The sequence below is a fragment of the Mesoplodon densirostris genome, chromosome 4 (assembly GCF_025265405.1).
Source record: "Mesoplodon densirostris isolate mMesDen1 chromosome 4, mMesDen1 primary haplotype, whole genome shotgun sequence".
NCBI classification, from domain to species: domain Eukaryota; kingdom Metazoa; phylum Chordata; class Mammalia; order Artiodactyla; family Ziphiidae; genus Mesoplodon; species Mesoplodon densirostris.
This window is the reverse complement of record NC_082664.1, coordinates 23,909,709-23,934,283: the sequence shown is the minus strand read 5'-3', so window position 1 is coordinate 23,934,283 and position 24,575 is coordinate 23,909,709. Positions and strand designations below refer to the sequence as shown.

Here is a 24,575-nt window from a genome sequence, read left to right as displayed (position 1 = left end):
TTCTACGCTTTCGTTTGGTCACAGTTTTGACAGGACACCTAAGTCAGCAGAATGAGTGCCTTAGCGTCAACAGCACAGACAAAAGGGCCTCATCCAGTACCAATCCCAACCTGAGTAAGAAGGAGCCTGTTCTGTGGGCTCATAAACTCATGTCTGCCTCAGCACCTCAGTTACTCCCCAGGTCACCACACAGGTCTCAACTGCTCTAAACTCCAACCCCCAGCTTTCATGCTTCATTCAGAGGTTAAGAAAATCCAGTACTTGCTAGTCAGACATAAAAGCTGGGGTTTTCTCAGTAGCCTTTTATTTTTGTAAGATTCCTTTTTAGCCAAAGCGTACATACATACACATATCAAATAGCACCAAAGGGCTACACAGAAAGACAGCAGTCTCTTGCCCCATCCCTCCCAGCCCTACACTCCTTCTCCCCAGACTCAACCACAATCAACCCTTTTAGCTTTATTTTCTGTATTTGCTTCAACTTTTGAAAGAAAAAGCTGATATTGCTATTTTCTGATTTATCATTTTTAGACTTATCCACACCCATCCACTTTCCCTCATCCCATCCTCCCTATACAGTTACATCTGGACTTGTAGTTATGTCAATAGTATTTACATTATTATGACTATGTAAATATGGCTCACACAAACCTAATAGGTCTACTGTGACAATGTTTCTTTTCTTGCTCATTTTTTCCTGGAGTTATTAATTGATTATTTATTAAAATTCATTAATAAATTAATTTTTGTTTTTGTTTTTTATTTCCTCTTTATAACCATCCTCAATTGTTTCTAATAGCTCAGTTATACCTATAATAATCATATGTCTATTAGTAGTTTTTCTAAGCACTCAAATGAATCAAATAATCTATCAGTTTTTTGTTTATTTCCTAAAGATTCTCCTGATGGAATCTTTTCTTTCTTCCTTCACTATGAGAGAACTAAAGAATATGAGTGTCCAGATTAAAAGCTCCCCAAGACCCACAGGGAGGCATATCATCACAAAACTCACTGGGGTTAAAGAGACAATACTAAAAGTTGCTGGGCCAGGGGTGAGGGTGGGGCAGTGATGGTGAAAATGATCACGTCAAAGGAATGGGAGACAAAACAAAAAGACATAACGTTTTTCAACAGCAACACTGGATTTTGGAAGATGATTGTGCAATGACTTCAGAAGAAAAGTGCTTTTTAACCTAGAATTTTATAGCCAGCCAAAGTCTCAGTCAAGTGTGAGTGGAAGAAACCCATTCTCAGAAATACAAAAACTGAAAATATTTACCACCCTTTCTTGGATGTGCTCCCACAAAAGCTGTGCAACAGCTGTTTGTTGGGTGAGCCCTCATCATTTGCCTGGCTTCTGGCCTTTGTTCTGTTTTCTTTGTTCTCTCATCCCAGGACTCTCACTAATCAGGTACTGTCCTTCTTGTATTGATTTTCTGAATATCTTATCTTTTCTCTCCTATTGTCCCATTCTTTCTTTTTCCTTATCTTCTACTTTGTTTGTAGGTTTCTCAACTTTGTTTTCCACCTTTCTAGTTTATATTTTAAGTTTCTGAGACCTCTTATCCTGTGTTCCTTTTTCATAGCATCTTGCTCATATTTTTACTAAATGTACTGTTTTCTCATTTCTCTGAGGGCATTAATGATATTTTTAAGATATCTTCCATTCCCTGTATTATCGAATTACTGTAGGCTCCATTTTTCTCTTTGTTGATCTTGACAGATCTCCTTTTTAATCTTGAAGGTTCAAGAAAAATTACAGGACAGTTTCTATAACTAAGCTGAAATTGTTTGTGCTACAAAAATGGAGAGGTATTCAGGGTGATTCTAATTCGCTTCCAAAAATACTACATCATGAAAAAGATATAGAAAATTCAAGGTTCATCAGAAAAGCAAATAAGAATAAATATTATTTCTAGAAATAAGTTTTATTAAATCACTTAAAATGATTAACAATAGGTACCTATGATTAAACTTTTTAAAGTATCCTTAAAAACATGGAGGTAGGTATGGGAGGAAAATCATAAAACAAACTTGTCAAAAAGAACAGTAAAACTATGTGTAAATAAATAATTTATCAATAAATTAATAAAGCGGTTTACTTGCTAAACTAAATTTTCAGTCAGATTGTACAATATAGACTCTAATAAGTATTTTCTTATCCAAATTATGTTCTCAATGATATTTTTTCCTATTCTTATTTAACTTTATTTCTTTTTGAGCCAGTGTATTTATATAGAAACCTATGGCAGCCTATAAGTACTATATCTTAGAGAAATGACCAGGGCTAGTCATGAAATGTTACTGAATGAAAAGCTGAATACAGTTTCTTTTATTGCCTGTCACAATATTAAATAAAATTCTAAAAAATTTCATGTTTTCCCCTTAATGTCTTCTAACCACTTTCTTCTAGGTACCTTTCTAGGGAGCCTTATGAAAGTCATAATGGCAAAATTAAATACCAGTAGAACAATGACCTCTGTGCTCATATCATGGTGCTGTTTATTTCCAGGCTCTTAAATGTCTTAATGGATGGGATACGATGTTTGATGGTGCTCTGTCCCCACCCTCCTCCTCTTCCATGCTTACATACATCAAACAGACCTGAGGAAATTTTTCCATTGCTTAATATGAAAAATAAAAATTTTGTCTTATGTGTATATCACATTCTGAGGTACAGTAACCAACCTGAGATATGATCCAAGTTGAAGGGTGACTGCTAGATTAAAATAGCAGAGGGTTTATGAAAATATATGGAATCACTTGGTAAAATGGTTAGGACAGGAAAGGGAAAATGCTTAGCTTTTGAAATAAAATAATTATGATATAATGGGAGCCAAACCATTTGTCAGAAACCAATAACTATTTATTTGATGAATCTATGAATATAAATCTGCAAAAATGAGAGTTATCATTTTTGGATTTGACCTACTTCCTTGTGGCTAATTTTGATATTTTATTTTATAGCAACCTAGTTTTTTTAAATGACAGCATTGTCAAATTGAATGTACAAACTCTATGTCCATGGAAAACTGAAGAGCTAAATGGTTATCTAACTAAAAATCTATTAACATTTGAGTCCCAAATGGATTGGATAAAAGTGGACTTGAAATAAAAAACTCATACACTCATTCATCTAATATTAATTGAGCCTTTACTATGTGCCAAGTTCTATATAGGATGCTGAGGAAACAGTGGTGCATAAAACAGACATCACTCCTAACATCATGGAGTTCACTCTTCGGTGAAGAGAAGAATCAGTAAACAAAATGTCACTTAAATAGCAAATAATTCCATAATTAGTATGAGAAAGGTTTTAAAGGAAAATTGTAATGCTTTGTGGGCACGCATAACAGAAACCATACTTAAAACTGTGAGTTCTGAAGGCTTCTTTAAGGACATTACATCCAAGGTGAAGCATAAGTGGTTGGAGATGGTATCCTGGGTCAACAGACTCACACTTCGATGTGTGTGACATTTTATCAACATTTACACTGTATTATTCACAGAATGAAATCGGACGATAGTAGTTTTCATATCCTTATTCTTTGCACAAAATTAGATATTTTTGAATAGTTCTATGCAAAGATTTTCTACTTTTTGATGACTTGAATTTTATTACAATACTATCTAACTTCCTTACCCACTCATCCATAGTTACTAGCAATCTCCAGGCCAAAAAAAAGTTGCTTAATTTAGATTATTACCTTGGGTAATTCATTTTCGGTTTTTATGAGAAGTGTAAGGTCTAAAAAGAAGTGATTCCATATATTTTTAGTAAGTTGGGTAATATTATAAATGTACTTGGGTATTATTTGTATGACTGATAATGAAAATTTTTTCAAACTTACAACATGAATACTACTATCATTTACTGGCCTTATGCTTTAATCTTTCCATGAGTTGCATTTTCTTAAATCCAACTTAAAAACTGGTACAGGACATCATTACTTACAGTGCAAGTGTGAAAATTGTGGACTAGACAGGAAGCAACTGTGATCCTGCCAAGAGGATGACTGATCTAACCCATGAGCATGGCAACTTTCAGCAAAGTTTCTGTCATCCTAAAAAAGAGATCACAGCATTTCAGTTCAAATCATTGAAAAATGTAAGGCTTATGATTCACTTAAATGTACTGAAAATAAAATTGAACCTCAAGATACCAGCTATGTTACACCACAATTTAATATAATTATAATCCTTGTAAAAAATAAAATATGTGGATGTTAAAGAAAATATGAAAAAACAAGAGAGAGAGAAGGAAATCATCTGTAGCCATAACAGCATAACATATTTCTTTCCAGTCTTCTTTTTCCTGTGGATAAGATTTGTAAATATTGTTGTAAAACTCTGTGCTATTTATTTACATTTAATAATATAAACATTTTAAAAGTCATTAACCTTTAGCTTTATGTTACTCATATACTGTCTAGTGAATATACCATGCTTTACTCAGGTATTACTCTTCTGGGCATTTAGGTAGTTTCCAATGTTTTACTCCTATAAATAACACTATGAGAAATACCTTTAAATATATAACCTTTCCCATATTTAGGTCTGTTCCTTATGAAAAATTCTTGGGTGGAAATACGGGGTCAATAAAAACAATTTGATGTTTTTAAATACATTTACCTAGACTGCTTTCCATAATGATTATACAAATACTCATTCAACAAATATTTAATACATAAACCAAAATGAATACAGAAAAGGTCCCTCTCCTCATGGACTGTATGAATGTGTCCTTTTCCCAAAATCTTAGCTGAAAAAGGGAATTAGGGAATTATATCTTTGAATAATTTTACTAATTAAATAGGTTAAAAAACAGGTGCTTTAAGATACATTTACTTGATAAAAATTGCAATTTTTTTCTCTTAAATATTTTCTAATTATTTACTTCATTTTTTTTCTTGCACTCATTCATTCATTCAACAATCGTTATTTGGCACCTACTATATGCTGGTCAAAGAGCAAATAAAACATTGGCGTATATGATCATGAAATCTTCAGGATTGCAGGAGAGAAAGGTATTAAACAAACTATACAAAACACAATATAGTTAAAAACTATGATAAGAGCTATAAGAAGAAGAATGGGAAATAATAGGGAGAACTACATTTAGATTTGGGGTCCAGAGAAGTTTCTTCTGGTAGGTGATATTTAAGGCAATAATTTGAATGCTTAGTATGAATCAATGGATTAGCCAGGTGAAAACTCATAGGTGGAGGATGGAAAAGTGGGAGGTAAGGGGGAGCAGAAGGGTGGTCAGGGAGTGGTGCTCTAGGCTCCTGTGAAGGTGCTAAGAAGGTAAGAAAGAGTTTGGTGTGTTTGAAGAACTGAAGGAAACCATGGCTTAGGCACACTGAGCCTGGGGAAGTGGTTACAATGAGATCCAGAGGTGGGATTTGGATGTGGGTTTTTTTTTTTTACTTAAGTACAATCAGAAGGCAATCAAGGGTTTTGAGGAGAGGAATGACATGCTTTGGTTTGTATTTCTCAAAGATTACTCTGGCCTCTTTGTGGAAAACAGAATGAAACAGCACAAATGTAGAAGTGGGAATACCAGTTAAAAGACTGTGATTGAGGATGACTGCAGGGTCAAGGGAGAGGAAGGGATCAAGAATGGTGCCAAAGGCTCTAGATGAAACAACTGCTGGTTAGGTGGCCTAAACAGATTCTTCAAAACAGTAAGGCCTCATGTAGCATGACTATCTGATGAATTAGTTGTTGTTCTCTGCACTAAGTACCAAGTTTATATTTTATTTCTTTGTCACATATATATGTATGCAAACGCAAAAGAAAGACCAAAAAAGAACAAGTGTGTGTGTGTATACGTGCACACACACACGCAAACTCACACACATGTCTGTAAAAGATACATTTATTCTGAGCTAAAAGCATGGACATAATCCTAAAATGATTTAAGATCATCAGTTTTCATGTACCAAAAGGGAGTTTAGGTTCATTTAGGATGAAGGCTCTGTGGTTTTTAACCAAGTGATTTATAGTTTTCACTAATTATGAGAATTTCATAAGAAACTGGAAGTCATTCATTATAGGATTCCTGGAAAGGAAAGGATATGCAGTTGACACTTGAACAACGCAGGGTTAGGAGCACCGACCCTCTGGGCAGTCAAAAATCCACGTACAGCTTATAGTTGGCCTTCTGTATCCATGGTTCTGCAACTATGGAGTCAACCAACTGTGGATTGTGTAGTACTGTAGTATTTACTATTGAAAAAAAAATCTGCATGTAGGTGGACGTATGCAGTTCAAACCTGTGTTGTTCAAAGTTCGACTGTATTAAACTTCCTCATTTTCTGTATATGAAAAAAAAGAAATGTGAGTGGTTGAATAAGTCAATAATTTTAAGGGAAAGGGATAACAGTCCTAAATTGTATGTACATATTAACACAGTGCCAAAAATATATGAAGCAAAACTGATAGAACTATAAGGAAAAAATAGATAAAACCATAATTATAGTTGGATATTTCAACATTCCTCTCTCAGTAACTGATAAAACAGTAGGCAGAAAACCAGTAAACATAAAGAAGACTTGAACAACACTACTGGCCAGCTAGACCTAATTGACATTTATAGAATACTCTACCCCAAAACAGCTGATTACAAGTATTTTTCAAGCACACATCCAACATTCTCCAAAACAGACTACATGCTGGGTGATAAAACAAATCTCAATAAGTTTAAGATGACTGAAATTATACAAAGGATGCCATCTAACCACATGGGGTGAAAGAAGAAATCAACGACAAAAGGATATCTGAAAAATTCCCCCAAATTTAGAAATTAAAGAACATACTTCTAAATAACTCATGGATGGGTCAAGGTAGAGATCAAAATAAAAATGAGAAAATATTTTAACTATATGAAAATAAAAGCATAATTTATCAAAATTTGTGAGAATCAGTTAAAACAGTTTGGAGGGAAATATATAACATTAAACATGTATATTATAAAACAAGAAACATCTCAAATTGATAATCCAAGTTTCCACCTTAAGAAACTAGAAAACAAAGAGCAAATTAAACCTACATTAAGTAAAAGGAAATAATAAAGAGCAAAGATCAATTAAATAGAAAGAAGAAAAGTAGTGAAAAGATGAAATCCATACTGTTATTCTTTTTAAGATCAATAAAATTTAAAAACCTCTACTGAGATTAATTAAGAAAAAAAGAGGGCTTCCCTGGTGGCGCAGTGGTTGAGAGTCCGCCTGCCGATGCAGGGGACACGGGTTCGTGCCCTGGTCTGGGAAGATCCCACATACCGCGGAGCGGCTGGGCCCGTGAGCCATGGCCGTTGAGCCTGCGCGTCCGGAGCCTGTGCTCCGCAACGGGAGAGGCCACAACAGTGAGAGGCCCATGTAATGCAAAAAAAAAAAAAAGAAAGAAAGAAAAAAAGAGGGAAGATATAAATTGCCAATATTAAGAATGAAAGAGGAATATTACTAGAATGTCTATAGTCATTAAGAAGGTAATTAGGAAATATTTTGAACAACTCTAACAATGTATTAGACAACTTAGATAAAATGGGTACAAATAAACAGCCTTAAAATGTGTCATCCAGTATAGTTCTAGGCATCTATATTAGGTTAATAAATTAAAAATACGGACAAAGATTTTTATACCAAGATGTTCATCAAGTGACTACTTATAATAGAAAAAAGCTGAAATTAACCTTAAATTTCCAACAATAGGAGATCAGGAAAGTAAAGTATGGTAGAACCATAATGATAATAATGATGATGATAGAGAAAATTCCCACATATATACAATGTTACATGAAAAAAGGAGGAAATAAAATTATCAACAAATGGTGATTTCAATATAAAAAGATATTTATAAGTGAGAGCTGGGAAACATACACCCTTAAATTACACAAATAGGTTTTAAAAAATATTGGTTGGATTATTTACTTTCTGGTTAATTTTTTCTGTATTTCCTAAATATGCCGTATTTTTAACTGTCATATGCCAAGAAGCTGGTTTATGCTTTGATGCCAGTTGATTTTGTTTTAGAAATTTAAAACCATACCTTGGGAAGAGCGAATAGGATTTGACTATCCTGCGTACTTCATCCTTCCTCTGGGAGGCACATTTTGAGGCTGTCATTGCGCCATCTGCTTCATTCAGCAAGACGCCCAGACTTACCCTCCACTCCTGTCCTTTCTCACTGTCTTTCTCAGCTCAGGTGTCAATGGGCAAAATGTGAGTGTTTGCTTTTCCTTATTTTTTCCTTTCTCTTACTGGCCTATAATCAACTAAGCATCTCTTAGTGGGAAACCATATATTACGCTTTTCTCTTTCACATTTTATATAGGAACCACGATTAAGTGGAGATTTCTAGCATTGATTGAAAGCATAATTCTCCTTTCTATCTGTGTATCTTCCAGCTCCACCTAGGCCTTTAGTATGGCACATCTGAACTATAATAGCCAGATCCACGGCTCTGCCTCTAGTTGGCCCATGTCAACTCATTCTAAAGTTGCTATTGGAATACACCTGGGACTCAATGAACAGTTGACCCTTGAACAACACAGTTTGAACTGTGTGTGTCTACTCAAACACAGATTTTTTTTTCCAATAGTAAATACTATAGTTCTACATGATCTGCTATTGGTTGAACCCAAGGATGTGGAAATGTGGATGTGGAACTGTGGATGTGAAGGGCTCACTACAAGTCGGATTTTCCACTGCATGGAGGGTTGGTGCCCCTAACTCCCGAGCTGTTCAACGGTCAGCTGTATGTCTTTAAGTTCCCAAATTTTCTAAGTCTTCAAAAGACTGTCAGAATTCCCAATGCTACCTTGAAAGATAACTAATGAAATGAACCCTGAAAGAACATACTAAAAGAAAAATATTTCATGATCCATTTGAACAATCAACATATCAGAATATGAAAACAATATCTTCATATTCTTCGATTATACATTGATATTTAACTTGTGGAATTTCTATCTAAGTAAAGTTTACAGGGTGACCATAAGATGACTGTTTCTTTCTAATTCCTACCTGTTTTTCAATTAAATACTTAAATATTATAAAGGAAGTACTGGTTAAAAAGGAAGATTCTTTGCAATTTTAATAATCCTAGCTTTTGTTTTTTGCCAACTCTTATATCCTTAGCACAGGGACCTATTTTTATTTCTGTCTTAAGTCTCAACAAGCTATTTAGCCAGAATTCCCTGCAAAAATTCCACTGGGTGAAGGAACTTGCATTTTCTAATATTTTCCCTGGGTTTCTTCCACTTCTCTTTCATAACCCACACTGTAATTGGTTTCTTAAAAGTTGTTCCAACCCAACTAAATCTTTTTGCTAAACTGATCTCTAATGATTAATATTTAATGATGCCCACCAAGTATTTTTCTCTCAGAAATAATGTAAGTTCAAAGTTTATAAGACAAATGATGCATTTAATTTTTTTAAATTTTAATTTATCCAACTCTTCCCCCAGAGAAAAGGAAAAAGCACTTATGTGTTTCTGAATCTGTGGCAGAAATGTTTTCCTGAATTTGTCTCTAGCTTAACAATGCACTGTTCCCCACTCTTGATTCCCATTTCTCCATCAGTGCTCGAAATAGCTTAACCTCTTCCTCAGTAAACTTTATTCCTATTTGAAACTTCAACCTGGACAGACAGTTTACTTAAAGTCTGCCCTCCATAACTCAACCTGCATGGCTGCTATTATATAGCATTTTACCTCCATGAGGGTGGGGCTCTGATCACCTCTTTCTACCTACACATCCCAATATTCCACAATTTAGCACAGTGCCATTTGCATTAAGAAACTCAATAATGATCATATATAATTATTCTTGACCAAAGTACAGAAATGAAAGTTTGCTATGTGGAAGTTGGGAAGAAGGAGACTGTCACTCTCACATTCTCAGTTTCTTCATATAAGGAAATGAGGGCGCTGGACCAGATCATCTCCTAAGATTTCTCAGCACTAATGTTTTCTAATTCTAATCTACCCAAGCAGAACCACTGAACAACCAGTACATCTAACTATGCAAACTATCTTTTCCAAATTTATACCATAATACTATAAACATGAAGCCACGCTCATGAACAGACTCATGAAAATACCGTGTTAGATCAGGCAATTTGATAAATTTACCTTTATGCAATTGATTATTTTATGGTATAAAATTTAATATTACTAGTGTCTCACTAATGAAAAAGATCATACTCAGTTTTTGTTTTGTTTTGTTTTTTTACTCATTTTGGACTTGGCTCTACATGACTTTAATCCATTTTCAGAAACTGAATATATTCGTAGTGGGTAGAAATTTGCCATAAACAAGGATACTCAAAAAGATGTCACTGACTTAAGAAACAAAAGCAGAGATGCAGAGATATTTTATAATGATGGTGCCTCACTGGAATCAGTGCTTCCTCTCTTAAAGTGACTATTTCAAAGGAAACAGTGATTGTTTGGATGAATACATTATAACATGTTTATTTAAAAACTAATAAGACATTTAATTGGTATTCCTTATGTATCTAGTATTCATATCTAGAATTTTGAATTTGACATAATTAACAATGATACCTTTATAGTTAAACTCCTTCATAATCTTTCCGTTCTTAATGTTCTTGTTGAGTAAATTATTGGGAAAGGTGAAGAAAGCATATGGCTTGTTAGGGGAACTGGATTTGGTAGAGTTAAAATAATGTGCTCATCTAAGTACCCATGTTGATTCCTAAATAAGCACTTTTGATCTATTGCTATTTTCAGGTTTTATACCAAAGAAAAATACCAACTCATTTGGCAACCTTTTGTTTAACTTTTAAAGAGCAAGATGTAATCAACTAGTTAAATATTATGGCTGGATCACTTCAAAAGCATAAAAATTGCTTCGGAGTTCAGCATGATTTGATTGCCTATGAGGTTTCAGATGTGTCATCTAAGCATTACTGGAAAAATAGCAATTAAATTTTTGTTAGAATTCCATAAAAGGCTAAAGTTAGAAAAAAGAATGTTTAATCACCAATTTAGCATGAATTGTGTATTCTGGAGCCGAAGATAAGGCAGACAGTGTCTACCCTCAAAAATCATACAATCCAGTAGAATAGCATTACCCAGATTTCAGTATTTACCTATAGTTATCTTACTATTTCTTTTATGTTAACTTAAAGATTAGCCTTGGACCCTAAATCTCTATATAGGAGAGGCTTAAAGGATGGCAAAATTGCTTGGGGTTGGGGGAAGCATGGAGTTATATTTATGTAGGAGATTACATGGGATTTCTTAAAGCATTGAGAGAGGTGGTTATAAATGATATAACTGTGGTATTGTGGGGTTAACGCTCCCTCAAATTCCCCCATGATTGCTACTACTGTTCCCAAGCAATATTTGTAAAAGTATCTGAATAATACACTGGTGATATATTTTAGTAGTCATAAAATAAAAATCACCTACAGTCTTGAATTGCACGAGGAGTTATGCATTGCGTGCTTCAGAAGCTACAACTGTAGAAGATTTAAGATATGTACAGAAATAGCTGACCTTAGGAAGAAAGTGCTAACAGCCATTAACTGCTATGAGCAAAGCATAAACAAACCACGGAGAGATTCAAGGAGGGAGAAATAGCTTCCAGGAGCAAAGCACATTCTTATAGCATACACATGCTTACATTGAACAAATATGACAAAGGGCTTCGGCAAATTCTGCCTTCATAACCTGTGCTGAAAGCCATTATCAATGCTTCCTCACCTACCTCATCTTATCCTGCAAAACACTGCTTCTTTAAAAAGAAATTGCATACAAACTCTTCTACTGGAAATTGAAAATCATGATTTTCTTTTCAGGAGGAGGAAGGATGAGAACAAAATATGCCTTTTGTGATTTTACTAAAAATCCACTGCTAATTAAAACCATATATTTAGCATGGGTAGAGAGCAAAAAGGGCAGGTAGCAAATGGAAATATCTTGGACAAAACCATGCTCTTTCGTGAATTCAGATTAGCAATGCTCTGTTATTGGCTGACTTTTGAACATTCTGTTCTATTTGAAACAGCTGGGACAGCAAGGAAGTCTGTATGTCCTACAGAAACCCAGTTAGGCCTCATGAATGAGAAGCTGTGAAATGTTTCTGTTGTCTACACAGAGACAGTTTGGGTCAGATTCAGCTTTGAATTGACTTCTAATTTTAAACTTTTAGATCAGGCTTTGACCAGTTAACTTGGTAAGCTTAGTACAATATTACATTATGCTCTCAGCAGTTGTGGACATTGGTCCTGCTAAAGCTCTCAATAGGTTTCTAGAAATCTGATCATTTGGTCCTGGTGACTGCCATGGGAGTAAACAGCAGGAGATGGTTCTCTTTCTGGATTCAAAGAGAACCTGACTTGTACACTTTCTGCTACACTTCCCTTCCACCAGCAGTGCGGCCATATTGGATGTCTCACTGCCTTCTGACATCAGCAACAACATGAGAGCAGCCAGCTGCCAATATAGTTCTGCTAGTCCAACAGTTATTTGTCTGCCAACAGTAATACAGTCAGGGGTCTACAACTGTAATGCTAATAGTGAACCTTTTCCCTGTACCTTGTCATCACAAGCCTCTTTTCAAGACTTGAGAGCATCTTTCTTCTCTGAACTCCCACTGCAGTTTTTCTGGGTCACCCTTACAGCAGGTACCCCTTTCTCCTTTGTACTACAGTTGTCTGTGTGAAGACTCTGAGATCCTCAGGACTGATAATGGCCCTTCTTACTGTGCCATCATCCTCTCCGGCTTCCAGCACAGTGCTTTATACACAATGTAAACTCAGTAAAGGTTTGCTGAAAGTTGTATTTAACAACAACAAGAACAAACTTGAACATCTCACAATTAGAACAGAAGCTCTAAAAGGCAGGGATCTTTGTTTTGTTCATGGATGTGAGTCCCAGGGGCCTAGAAAGTTCCTGGCACATAGCTGAAACTCAATAAATATTTGTTGAATGAATGGATGGTATTATGACTTTATAAAGAGCTCAGGTAGTATGTTTTGGTTAATAAAGAAAAGAGAATATTTTACATAATGTGTAAAGGAAGTAAGAGTAGATTGGTAATTTCTCCTTTCTCTAGACCAGGAATTGGCAAACTTTTCCCATAGAGGGCTTGATAATAAATATATTAGGTATTCTGTTGCAACTATTCAACTCTGCCACTGAGTATGAAAGCAGTCACAGACAACACGTGACTAATAAATGTGGCTGTATTCCAATAAAACTTTACTTACAAAAGCAGTCAGCAGGCAAGATTTGGCCCATGGGTGGTAGTTTGCCAAACTGTGCTCTAAAACAACTGTGCAAGAATTATCTATAAGGATTAAGATGACTAGATTACTATTCCCTACTTGAAGACCATGGCTTCTGCATGTTTATACATCATGCCACTCCCACCTCCAACAGGTAGTGCAGTGCTTTTGCAATATAGTATCTGTATAGTCTATGTCTGTTGCATTAAACTGAATCCTACACTAAATGATTTCCTGGAACCACAGTTTATAGTAGAACCAATGAACTCAAGAGCCTTTTCTTTGAACTCTGTCCTAGCAAAATATGACAGAAGTTAAGATCTGCTGAAATAACATCTTATGAAACTGATGTAGTAAATGGGACGCCTTATCCCTTGATAGAAAGAGTCTCAATGCCTCTTATGATTTTCTTCAAGATGTCAATAGTCAATCAGAGGTAGCTTTTCTGATTATGCCTCCCCTCTCATTCTTGATAAATAACTTATTTTCATAAAAAACATATAAGCAAATGATCATTGGTATCTACAATTCACAAAAATGCATTCTCACATTTTTCTCAACAATGACTACAAAAGATGTGATATTCTCATGAGTTTTGTGTTAGATCACTACATTATTTTAGGCCAGATATCTGCTACACATGATAGTAGCCTACATATTCATCAGTAAAATAGATTAACATTTAAAAATGTTTAGTATTAATGTGGGACAATGTCATCACAAAATGTGTTTTGTGACTCTTCCTTATATTTGTACTGCCTATTTGCAAAATTTTCAACCTTATTTCTCATTTTGATAAGTGTTGGCCTCACAAACCAGGCTTAATTTCCTCTTCAGCTGCAAATGTAATTTTACAGAGAACTCCAATGAGATTACTTGCTGAACATGTTAAACATTCATAGCTTTGCCATATGCTGTTGTGTAAATTGCATTGATTTATAGCAATTTGGGTGCCACTAGACAGCACCGACTTACCTAATACCGGATCTAACTGTATTTGGAAATAATGTTTTAAATGCTTCATTTGCATCCAGACCTCTATTGAATTAAGAGGCATATAATGTGTTTATGTACTTTCGGAGACAACTGACTTTTATTTATTAAAGATATAGTCCCTACATTTGGTGACTTCTAAAAAAATTAAGGAATATCAGGTACAAATTTATACTATAATAGCCTGGTGCTCAAGAATATAGATTCTTGAAGCTAGGCAGATTTAGGTTTGAACCCTGATCCAACCACTTAACTGCCCTATAACTTTGTTTTCTTCAATGGTTAAAAAAGGAAAAATAATGGTGCCAACTGACAGGGTTGCTGTGAGGATTAAATGAGGTAATGCACATAAAGCATGAGATACATACAAAAAGAGCAATTTTATGTAGTTTGTTCTAATATATGCTCAATAATGAGTCGTTATTATTATTAGCTCTTGTTACCTAAGCCTTTCACTTCTGTTTAAAGTTAGTGGCACTCCTCTCAGTGGTGGAGAAACGCTTGAGTATATGGGACCTGATGAGAATGTTGGAAGACAATTTAAAATTCACCATATGAGACAACAAGGTCACTACTATAGTAAATAATACCAATATAAAAAGCAAAGGTAAAAAAGCACAAAGCCACAGGGCATCCTCTTTACAATAAGGGTATAAATAACATGGCATAATTGTGTTAAATTTTTGTTTGAGATGGAGAAGTGCTCATTTTAAGCATGCTAGGGAGGACTTATGTAAATGAATACTGTCTTTATATCCACTGAGCATTCTATCCAATTATATTCAGAGGAGGCAAGAAGCATCTTAAAAATAATTATATTTGGCTGAAATAAGTGAATATATACAGTGTAATGAATATTCACATATATTGAAGTTTGTAAGAATATAAAAAAGCCAAAAGAACCTTTAGTTTTTTTCATTTTCTAAATCAACTTGGAGTGTACATTAGAATATAGATGGATTCTCTCTAGGTCAGTGTTCTCGATGGGGGGCAATTTTGCCCTCTAGGGCAGGTGTCCCTGTGGACTGGTACCCGTCCATGGCCTGTTAGGAACCAGGCTGCACAGCAGGAGGTGAGCAGCTGGCAAGCAAGTGAAGCTGCATCTGCTGCTCCCCATCGCTCCCCATCGCTCTCCATCACTCCCCATCGCTCGCATTACCGCCTGAACCATCCCTCACTCCCCCCCCACCCCCTGACCTGTCCGTGGAAAAGTTGTCTTCCACGAAACTGGTCCCTGGTGCCAAAAAGTTTGGGGACCACTGCTCTAGGGGATGTTTGGCAATATCTAGAGACACATTTAGATGCCACAACTTGGGATGGGGAATGCTACTGGTATCTAGTAAGTAGATTCTTAGGGATGTTGCTAAACATCCTACAATGCATGGGACAGCCTCTACAACAAAGAATTACCTGGCACAAATGTCACTCATGCCGGGGTTAAGAAGTCCTGCTCTAGGCTAATAACTGTTCAGGGTCAAATGAGTTTAAAGTCACCCATACCCCACATGGATCTTGGACAGACTCTAGGGAATGGTAGGCTTTTTGTCAATATGGTCAGATCTTCCCAGTCTCCTATGTTGGTTCCACACTAGTGAACCATAGGCTGAAGTAGTAATATGGAGCTCTTATTCTTATGAAAGGAATGACTATAAATGCCAACGCTATGAAATACTATATGTTACTTCACCTACTGGGGACTTCAGCACCGAGAGTAGTTGAACTTACATATTGAGGGGGGCCACCATCCACACTAAGCCTCTGACCAATCAAGAGACCAGAGGTTTCCTGGCTCAGGATTTCTTAAGCAGCATCATCAATTCCCATAGACAAACAACATATTAAGCAACAATGGCATAACCTTAAAGATGAGGTCTCAGGTAAAACGGTATAAACACAGTCTTTGGAGTTTTATTCTCTACTTCTACAGAATTGAAAATCTATCTCCTACATCAAGAAATTGCTTTTATAAGTAGTACCCTTACACAAAACCTGCAGCAGCTACTTAGAAAGCTGTAGCCATAAACATGAATAATGCCCAAAGACTGAAAGTGTATATAAAGGGCATTACTTTGAAGCTTTGGATTCTGTACTTGGTGTCATCCAGGCGCTGCTGAAGAGACTCTCTGTGAACTCTGTACTTAGAATATCTCCCGTCAATTCTGTCAGATAAACTGCGCGAACCCTGCAAAAACAACAAAGGGTCTAAACTGGTAGATGAAAGAAAAACTGGTGCTTGAAATTAAAATAAGAAAGTTTTGATATGTAGACGATTAATCATTATAGCCGTTTAGAGAGATATATAGAGGACTCATAGGTTCCCAAGGATAAAGAAGAATATGATCACTTTGGATGCTATCATAAAAATAAAAACAGGGTCCCACATTGGTTATTTGTATTTCTTTTCACTGCTAGTCCCCATGCCAATCTGAAATGACTTCCTTCCTTTAGTTGAAGGCAGGGAAAAAGGTTTAATTAACAGTGAGTTGTCCAAAGATGGAACTTAATGATACCATGCCACTTTTGGATGTTATATACTATCCCTTGGAATAGTACCTGGCATCAAAATATTCTCTTTGTTCAACATTCTGAATTTTAACTATTACATCATGTAGATTTTTAAACCTAAGGATAGCTCATCTGCCCTCAAAAGCATAAAAAAATTCAGGTAATAAATTAAGACAAAAAATTTCCAGGGCCTGCCTTCCTTCCTTTCTATTTTTCCTTCATTCTGGGGAGAGAGGATAGACCACAGCAAATAAGTTACCACAGCCAGTTATTTAGACATTTCTATTATGAATTCGGGAGAAATTAGAATAGAATTAGGACAACTGATTTTCATATGTAAGAAAAATCATCTATGGGATTTAGTTCCCCAAATAGCCCCAAAGAACTTTCTGAATGTTCAAACTAGAAGGGGTATTAGAATTCCAAAGTTCTCATTTTTATTTAAAAAAAAAAGTTACAGCCCAGGTAAGTTAAGAATGACCTGTCCAAGGCTAGGCAATTTGTGGCAGACTGGGCTTGGAACCCAATGCTATTCCCTCTCCTCCATATCAAATATGTAATGTTTAAATGTAGGATTGTGGAGTTGAATCGCTTCTTTCAAAATAAGGGGGAAATAAATGAGAGAGAGAGACTATGACACCTTTAAATAAGAATAAAGTCAAAACCATCTAAATAAGTTGAGGTTTATATTCATACTTAAGAGTCATAGACAACAGTATTGCCAAAAAAATATGTGAAATGCATTTTCACATATATGCTAGTGATGCCGGTGTGAGCAGGAACAGAGATAATATTGTTCAAGTCTCTCATATTTTATGGATGAGGAGATATTCCCTGAGATATTAAGTGATTTTGTCTGGTGCATGAGCATAGACCAGAACTTAGGTCTTTGAACTCCTGTTAACAGCGTACTGAATTTTAGAAAGTTTTAGGGGTTTTGAAAAATATAATCTATGTCTAATAACCTAAAGGCTTCATGTATTTTTATTTAAGGCTATGTGTAGTTGTTTTCATTAAATTGATTACATGACCTCTTTTTAATCATACAGATGACTTTAGAGTACATATAGAATGGGTTTCAAGCTACAGGCAGTAGGGCAAAGCAGATGGGCTTTGCTGTAAACACAGAGAAGTAGATCATAGATTTCTCTAATTTACATACCCCAAACCTCAGTTTCCTGAGCTGTAAAATGGGGGAAAATAATGCCAATCTATAGGGTGTCTCTGAGGATTTGAAGAAATGTAATGTAAAGTACTTAGCTATTGCCTGCCACATAGCAGTGTATAATACTTGCTAATGAACTCCTTTCCCTTTTAAAGGTAAAGGTTTCAATTTTAATGACTAATACTGGAAAGTACAATTCTGAATTTTGAAAAACACTGTCCCTAAAAATTTCACTATATAGGCACATTCCCATGTGAGTGTGTGCACATATAAGCTAGATTTGTAGATAATCACTAGCCTATAAGATGAAAAATAATAAAAAAAAATTTGGCAATAATCGAGAACACAACTTTTAAATTACCCTTATGAATATTCTGTTTAATGTAGACCACTGGGGGGAAAATGAGCCGTCACTGGAGGTTAAACTTTATTTTTTTTATGCTGGTATAAGACAGGCATTAGTTTTTCAATGGCAAATGCCACTTGTTTCTAATACCTTCTGGTGCCGGCCCTTCATTCACTTAGATAACTTCTATTAGCTAAAGAAGAAAAAAGTGGAAAGGACATGGGTGTAACATATTGTCTGCTTTCCACATTGGGTCATATAAGGGTGAAAAGAAATTACATCTTATTGAACACTGGTTTCATAATTCTTTGATGGAGATTTAGACTGCAAATATGCAATTAAATCATGAGGAAGAATTAAAACTTTAGTAAAATATACTAGAAACACTTGGCTTTATCCTATAAGTGATAGTCTAGATTTCTAGATGTGTCAGCTCAACCCTAGATCCCACTCAAAAATGTTTAGTTACTGAACTGCAAAATACGCTTAATGAAATGTTAAGATAGTGTAGACCTTGAAAGTTACATCATCTCAGTACTTCTAATAAATCAACATGGCATGATCTGGTTATATTTCTTACTCACTATATCCTCAAATAATATGTTAGAGTTAAGCAGAATCTATATATGTTATATTTTAAAGCTAACGTGAAATAAACAGTTAAATGGTTTTCAAAGAGAAACTCTAATCTTTGTTTGTTCATACAGGGTCAAGAAATTACAAATCACTAAAACTGTCCATTACATATGCACCCCTACGGGGATATGTGCTGTCTGGCCTGGACCTTGTCTGGCAGGACTGGGTGGCAGGGTTATATTTACAGTAGGTAAATTCCGACATGTAATTAACTGGCTTGAAAATAAAATCTTTCGTGATTAGAGTTCTATCAATAAATAACATTGGATATAAAATCTAAAATTCTATGTGGATCTGAATTCATATATTGTAGTACAGGGATAACCTGTGCACTACTGTATCTCTAAGACAAACAGTACTCTGGAAATTTATAATTTATAAAAAGAAGATAATTCATAGATTAAAATCGTTTATCAAAAAAGTCATTTAATTCTTTTAAAAGAATTAAAAGGAATGTGTAATTCCTTTTAATTCTTAGGTTTTTCTAAATTATAGTTAAAGCTTTAGGGAGCCAAATGAGCTTCTGGTAATAGGGTAAAAGCCTCTATTTTCCTATATTGTGCTAATATGTAAGTTCCATTATTTTCAATGCTGGCTTCAGAAATGTCAATAGGCTCTGATAAGATTGAGTGTTAAGAGTCCCCAATGTTTTTTGGTCTTTCCTCCCTCCCTACAATTTTCTTTGCACATCAGGAAGATGTCAAGTATTTTCACTCAGATAAAAATACTGAAAGAGAAAAGCCAACTCTTTCTCACTCTGAAGCCTTTGAAATCTTCTAGTAGGCTCAGTTTCTCAGGCACAGACTCCAGATGGTCTAAGGCCACTCGAGTACTCTAGAAAACACAAGGCAAGCAAACATTATGAAAAATTAATACTTTCAGAATCCAAGTACTAAAAATCAGTTGTACCATTGGTATAAGCAGTTCAAACTGTAGATTTAGAGAGTCAAATAACAAATAGTATGTCTAAGATAAATGTATCTTTCTACACCAGAAAACATTTTTTCAAGAAGAAAATGAGATGCATTTGCAAGACTGATTTGAATATAAAGCTCCTCCTAGATAACTGCTTGCAACTGATATACTATCAAACTTTCTATAGAGAATTTCATATTAATTTACAAACCTGCTTCAGTGAACATCAGAAATAAATCATAAGGTAATACTGAGAAATAGATGAATTTGCAGTTACTTATCTATGGAGCATATTAGAGATCCTCACATGTTGACAGTAAAAAGAAGAAAAGAGCTCTCAACAATTATTTTAGTTAAAAAGGAAAAGAGTAGTTCTCAAAGACTTGGAAGAAATAATCTGAAATTAAATATGTGCGACAGGGACACAAGGTCCTGTTAATTACAAATCAATAACTTCTAGTCTTTGATTTGCTAATCACTGATTTACACATACTGATATAACCACTAAGAGGGAATGCTCTGAAAATTATTTCAAAGCAAATGTTGAACTAAGAGGTTAAATGGTAGAATAACTTTGAGACCAGAGACTGTACCATATACACCTCTGTTAGTCCTGTCACAGGGTAGGCACACAGATAGTAGCTTTTACATTTAAAACGAATTGTAATTATTCAATGAAATAAAAAATAAACCCTAGGGCTGTGCATGGGAAGAAAGTGTCCTGCAAGAACCTGGACATAACATAAGTTTGCACAGAGCTGTCAAGAAGTTAGTGACCACCCACTATTCCATGTACCCCCCTACATCTCCCACGTGAATGGTTCTGCACAATAGATTATGAATGAAAGTGACATGTGTCACTTCTGGACTGAGACAGTTAAGAGTCTGTGTGTTCCCTTTTCCACCTCAGACCCTGCCATAAGGATCCTGGAGGCCACATATTCCGGATGGCAGAGCTACAAGATAGAGGAGAGCTGCCCACCACATTGGACTTAATGTGAGTGAAAAATCAACTTTTATGGTGCTAAGCCATAAGATTTCATGGTTTGTTAGCTACCAATGCATAGCATAGAATTTATTGCAAATAATACCTGAGAATTATGTAATTTAATAATAGGCTAATAGGGTGGTCAAATGGCTTTTTTTTCTTTCTTTTTTTTTTTTGGTGGGAGGAGGCTCCAAATTATATGTGCATCAGGGTTTTTTTCTCAGGGGAGTTCAATTTTTTTGGAACTAGCCTGGGTTAGGAACTGGTGTTCTCATCATCTGGTATACTCACTTTCATTTACTCTTCCTATCCCTATCTCACCCTGATGCTGTTCTCTGGCTTCACCTCCCATCCAGAGCTTCTCCAGAGCATACCCTTACATCTCCTGCAGGGTTTGTGGAGGAGCAGGGATGGAGACAGACAGTGGAGGGTCTAAGTCTTCCCTGAAGACGCTTTCAATGTACTCATTTCCACTCTCTCCTTCTGCAATAAAAGGGTACCACTAGCTCAAAAGCCTTTCAAAAATTCTACAGGGTGAATAAAATTTGCTTTCCATAACTATCCCCTTGACAGGCATTTGGGTTTCACCTCTGTTATGAGGCATTTTACCCTTTTTCTTTCGATGTTCTTTGACTTGGCATTATAGATGTCTTCTAGTTGTCAACATGTAAACCACTGTTTCTATCTCTTCAGATTTGTATTCTTCTAATGTGATTTTTGAGAGTGTGGTAGAAACATCCTTCCTTTGGCCATTTTGAAATTGGAAGTTGTATATGCTGTTTCTTCACATTCATAACTTTTCAAGTTCCGCTTAAACTTCCTTTTCGAGTGTCATTTAAAAGACTTAGTGTTTTGTTCCTTCCAAGTATTTTGTTCCTTCCGCTTAACACTTACATTGTTAGTCTTTTTTGTGGCATGTGCTCAACTCAAACTGCCATGCATTTTAAATAGCTTTATTTATTATTTCATGAATAGGAAGATTAATCAAAATAACATGTTTCTTAGAGACAGACTCACAGACATAGAGAACAGGCTTGTGGTTGCCGGGGGTTGGGGGGATGGGGTGGGGGGGCTGGGGAGGGATGGACTGGGAAGCTGGGGTCAGTGATTGCAAACTATTTATACATAGAATGGATAAACAACAAGGTCCTACTGTATAGCACAGGGAACTATATTCAATATCCTGAGATACACCATAATGGAAAAGAATATAAAAAAGAATGTGTATATATATGTATAACTGAGTCACTGCTATATAGCAGAAATTAACACAACATTGTAAATCAACTATACTTCAATTAAAAGAATGACATGTTTCTTTTTTTTTTTTTTTTTTTTCCCTTGCCGTACGCGGGCCTCTCACTGTTGTGGCCTCTCTCATTGTGGAGCACAGGCTCGGGACGCGCAGGCTCAGCGGCCATGGCTCACGGGCCCAGCCGCTCCGCGGCATGTGGGATCCTCCCGGACCAGGGCACGAACCCGCGTCCCCTGCATCAGCAGGCGGACTCCCAACCACTGCACCACCAGGGAAGCCCATGACATGTTTCTTAACATAGGCCCTCATGTGTAGATTTAGGAGAACTAGTAGTTTTAGTCACCATATATGCTATATTCATTTAAATAGTAAAATTATAGCTTTCCTCATTGGCCCTTGAATAGTAAAATCCAAATCAATGCCATGGTGATTTTAAAGCAAAATTTTATGCATTGGATAAAATCTTCTTCATAAACAATGGTTTCGGTAGAACTTGTAGTTTTAAAACTTTATTCCCTTTTTTTTATCCCATAATTTTTTTCATTCAAAAGTGCCCCTCTGAACCTGGGTTAAATATGTTATACTCATTTTGATCTTAAAATAAGCAAATGATCTCTTTCCCTACGGTAAAGCTAGCAGGTTATGCAAATATTTTTGCTTAAAATTTTCAATCAGTCAGGTGATGCATTAAAAAGGTTTTTTCCTAGCATGTTTACACATACTGGTTTATTCTATTTGATTATGTTTTGGGGGTACATATTCAAATGGCTACTTTTTTTTGAGTAGATCTTCAACCTTAAAAACTTGCTTGGCTTCTTCTTTCTTAACCGGTTATTTTTCTACTTCCCTCCCCTAACCCCCCGCGTCTCCACTAACATCTTTATACTTTCTCTTCATCTATTGTAGTTGTGATTATTTTATATTCCATTTATGGATTTTTTCTCAATATCTTGCTCAATATCAGAAATACTTTCTGATACACGTCCTTCTCTTCATCCTTATATTCTAGTCAGTTAAGTAACACCAAATGTATATCTAGATACCACAGAAAGATCCATAAGACGTAGATGGCACATTTTCTCTTCTGCAGGAACTTTTAATTTACTGGAGGGAGAGTATGCATATGTAAAAAATGTAAGAATTATACAAAGAAAAAAGTTAACTGCATTTATTTTAAGGAAATTACATGTACAGATGCTGAGATTTCTAAGGCATCTGCAACAATAAGACATAAAGTAATGAAGATAATGAGTCCAGGCCTGCAGTCACCTCAGGTCTCATAATTTCATGATTAAGTGGTATTTGGGGACTACATTTATTTTCTGGTCTTCTCTCCCTCTATATGCATGTTAGTGTGCTTAAACCTGCCATGTTGTCATATAGACTTAAAAAGTATGCATATGCACGTTCAAACTTCATTTTTTGTTTTTTAATGTGAGTTTGGCTGGGATTCTGTGCTTAGAGTCTTGTCACATTACATGGCATTTCAAGTTCACTTTCCCCAAAAAGTTAACTGTGCTAGAGAGACAAGAACTAATAGCAGATGGGAAGTCTAAATAGGGAAATTGCTTGGATTTTAAAGGTGCCATGAGGACCTATAGCATGCTAGTTCCTAGGGCAAAATACCTCATGCAGAGTCAGGGAAACTTTTTATTTTTTAAGTTGATTAATTACTTCTGCCTTACATGGTCGAATGCATTAAAGGGCACATATAAGTCTCCACTGGTAGAATTAAGGGAACAATTTCTCAAGTTTATGAATAATGGCACCAGGAAATGACAGGTGCTTAACCTGTCTTTAATTTTCTTAAATCAATTTTCTAGAAGAACTAAATTGGACATTCACATAGGGGTTTAAAGAGTGTTTCTCTTTTGAAAATGTTACAAGATAATAAATTTCATATCTAATTTGAAAACAGAGAAATTCACAATTAAGACTCCATTTCATAAAAAACAATACACTGATTATAGTACTTGCTTTATCTCAGAGGCTTAAGGAGCTGGACTTCCACTGGCCTAGGAAGCAAATGATCAATTACTCCTAATCCTGTTTAGTAGGATAATGAAAGACTAACTATAAAAATGTAATTCAATTTTGAATACAATTCTTAATCCTCATTCCACTGTATAATGTAGATACTAAAGTTATCCCCATTTTACAGATGAGACAACTGAGGACCAAAGTGTAAATAACTTCCTCACAGTCATGTGGTGGCAAAACTGGTATGCAAATCCAAGCAGTCTGAATGCAGAAATGTCAGTGTTATTATATAAATATTTTCATGGCAAATCACGAATTGAAAAGGACAGCAACCAGTAGCTGTAATAGTGCATGCTTTAGGTAAATTCCTAATCCCTTGTTAGCTATCAACTCTTAGCAGCTAGAATTTTGAATATATGTCCTTGATGAGCTTGTTTCTGGAAAAAGAAGTCTTAAGATGAACCCAGGAAGAATTTCATCTTGCCAGTGCTGAAGGGTCTGTGCTCAAGACCATGCATCCAATATATAT

At 35.6% G+C, this 24,575-nt stretch overlaps 1 protein-coding gene across 3 annotated transcripts in view; it reads right to left on the bottom strand.

Annotated features, from left to right (window-relative positions):
• Positions 1–24,575, bottom strand: part of CEP128 (centrosomal protein 128) — a 448,858-nt gene that overhangs the window by 5,001 nt on the left and 419,282 nt on the right. For 2 of the 3 annotated variants that reach the window (XM_060097969.1, XM_060097967.1), the window contains 3 exons: positions 19,665–19,742; positions 16,325–16,438; positions 3,956–4,064 (listed from right to left, as the gene is read on the bottom strand). In XM_060097969.1, the coding sequence (XP_059953952.1) occupies positions 3,956–4,064; positions 16,325–16,438; positions 19,665–19,742 (301 nt within the window). Of the gene's footprint in view, positions 1–3,955; positions 4,065–16,324; positions 16,439–19,664; positions 19,743–24,575 lie in introns of those variants that run through there. The other variant, XM_060097968.1, reaches the window with a different exon arrangement.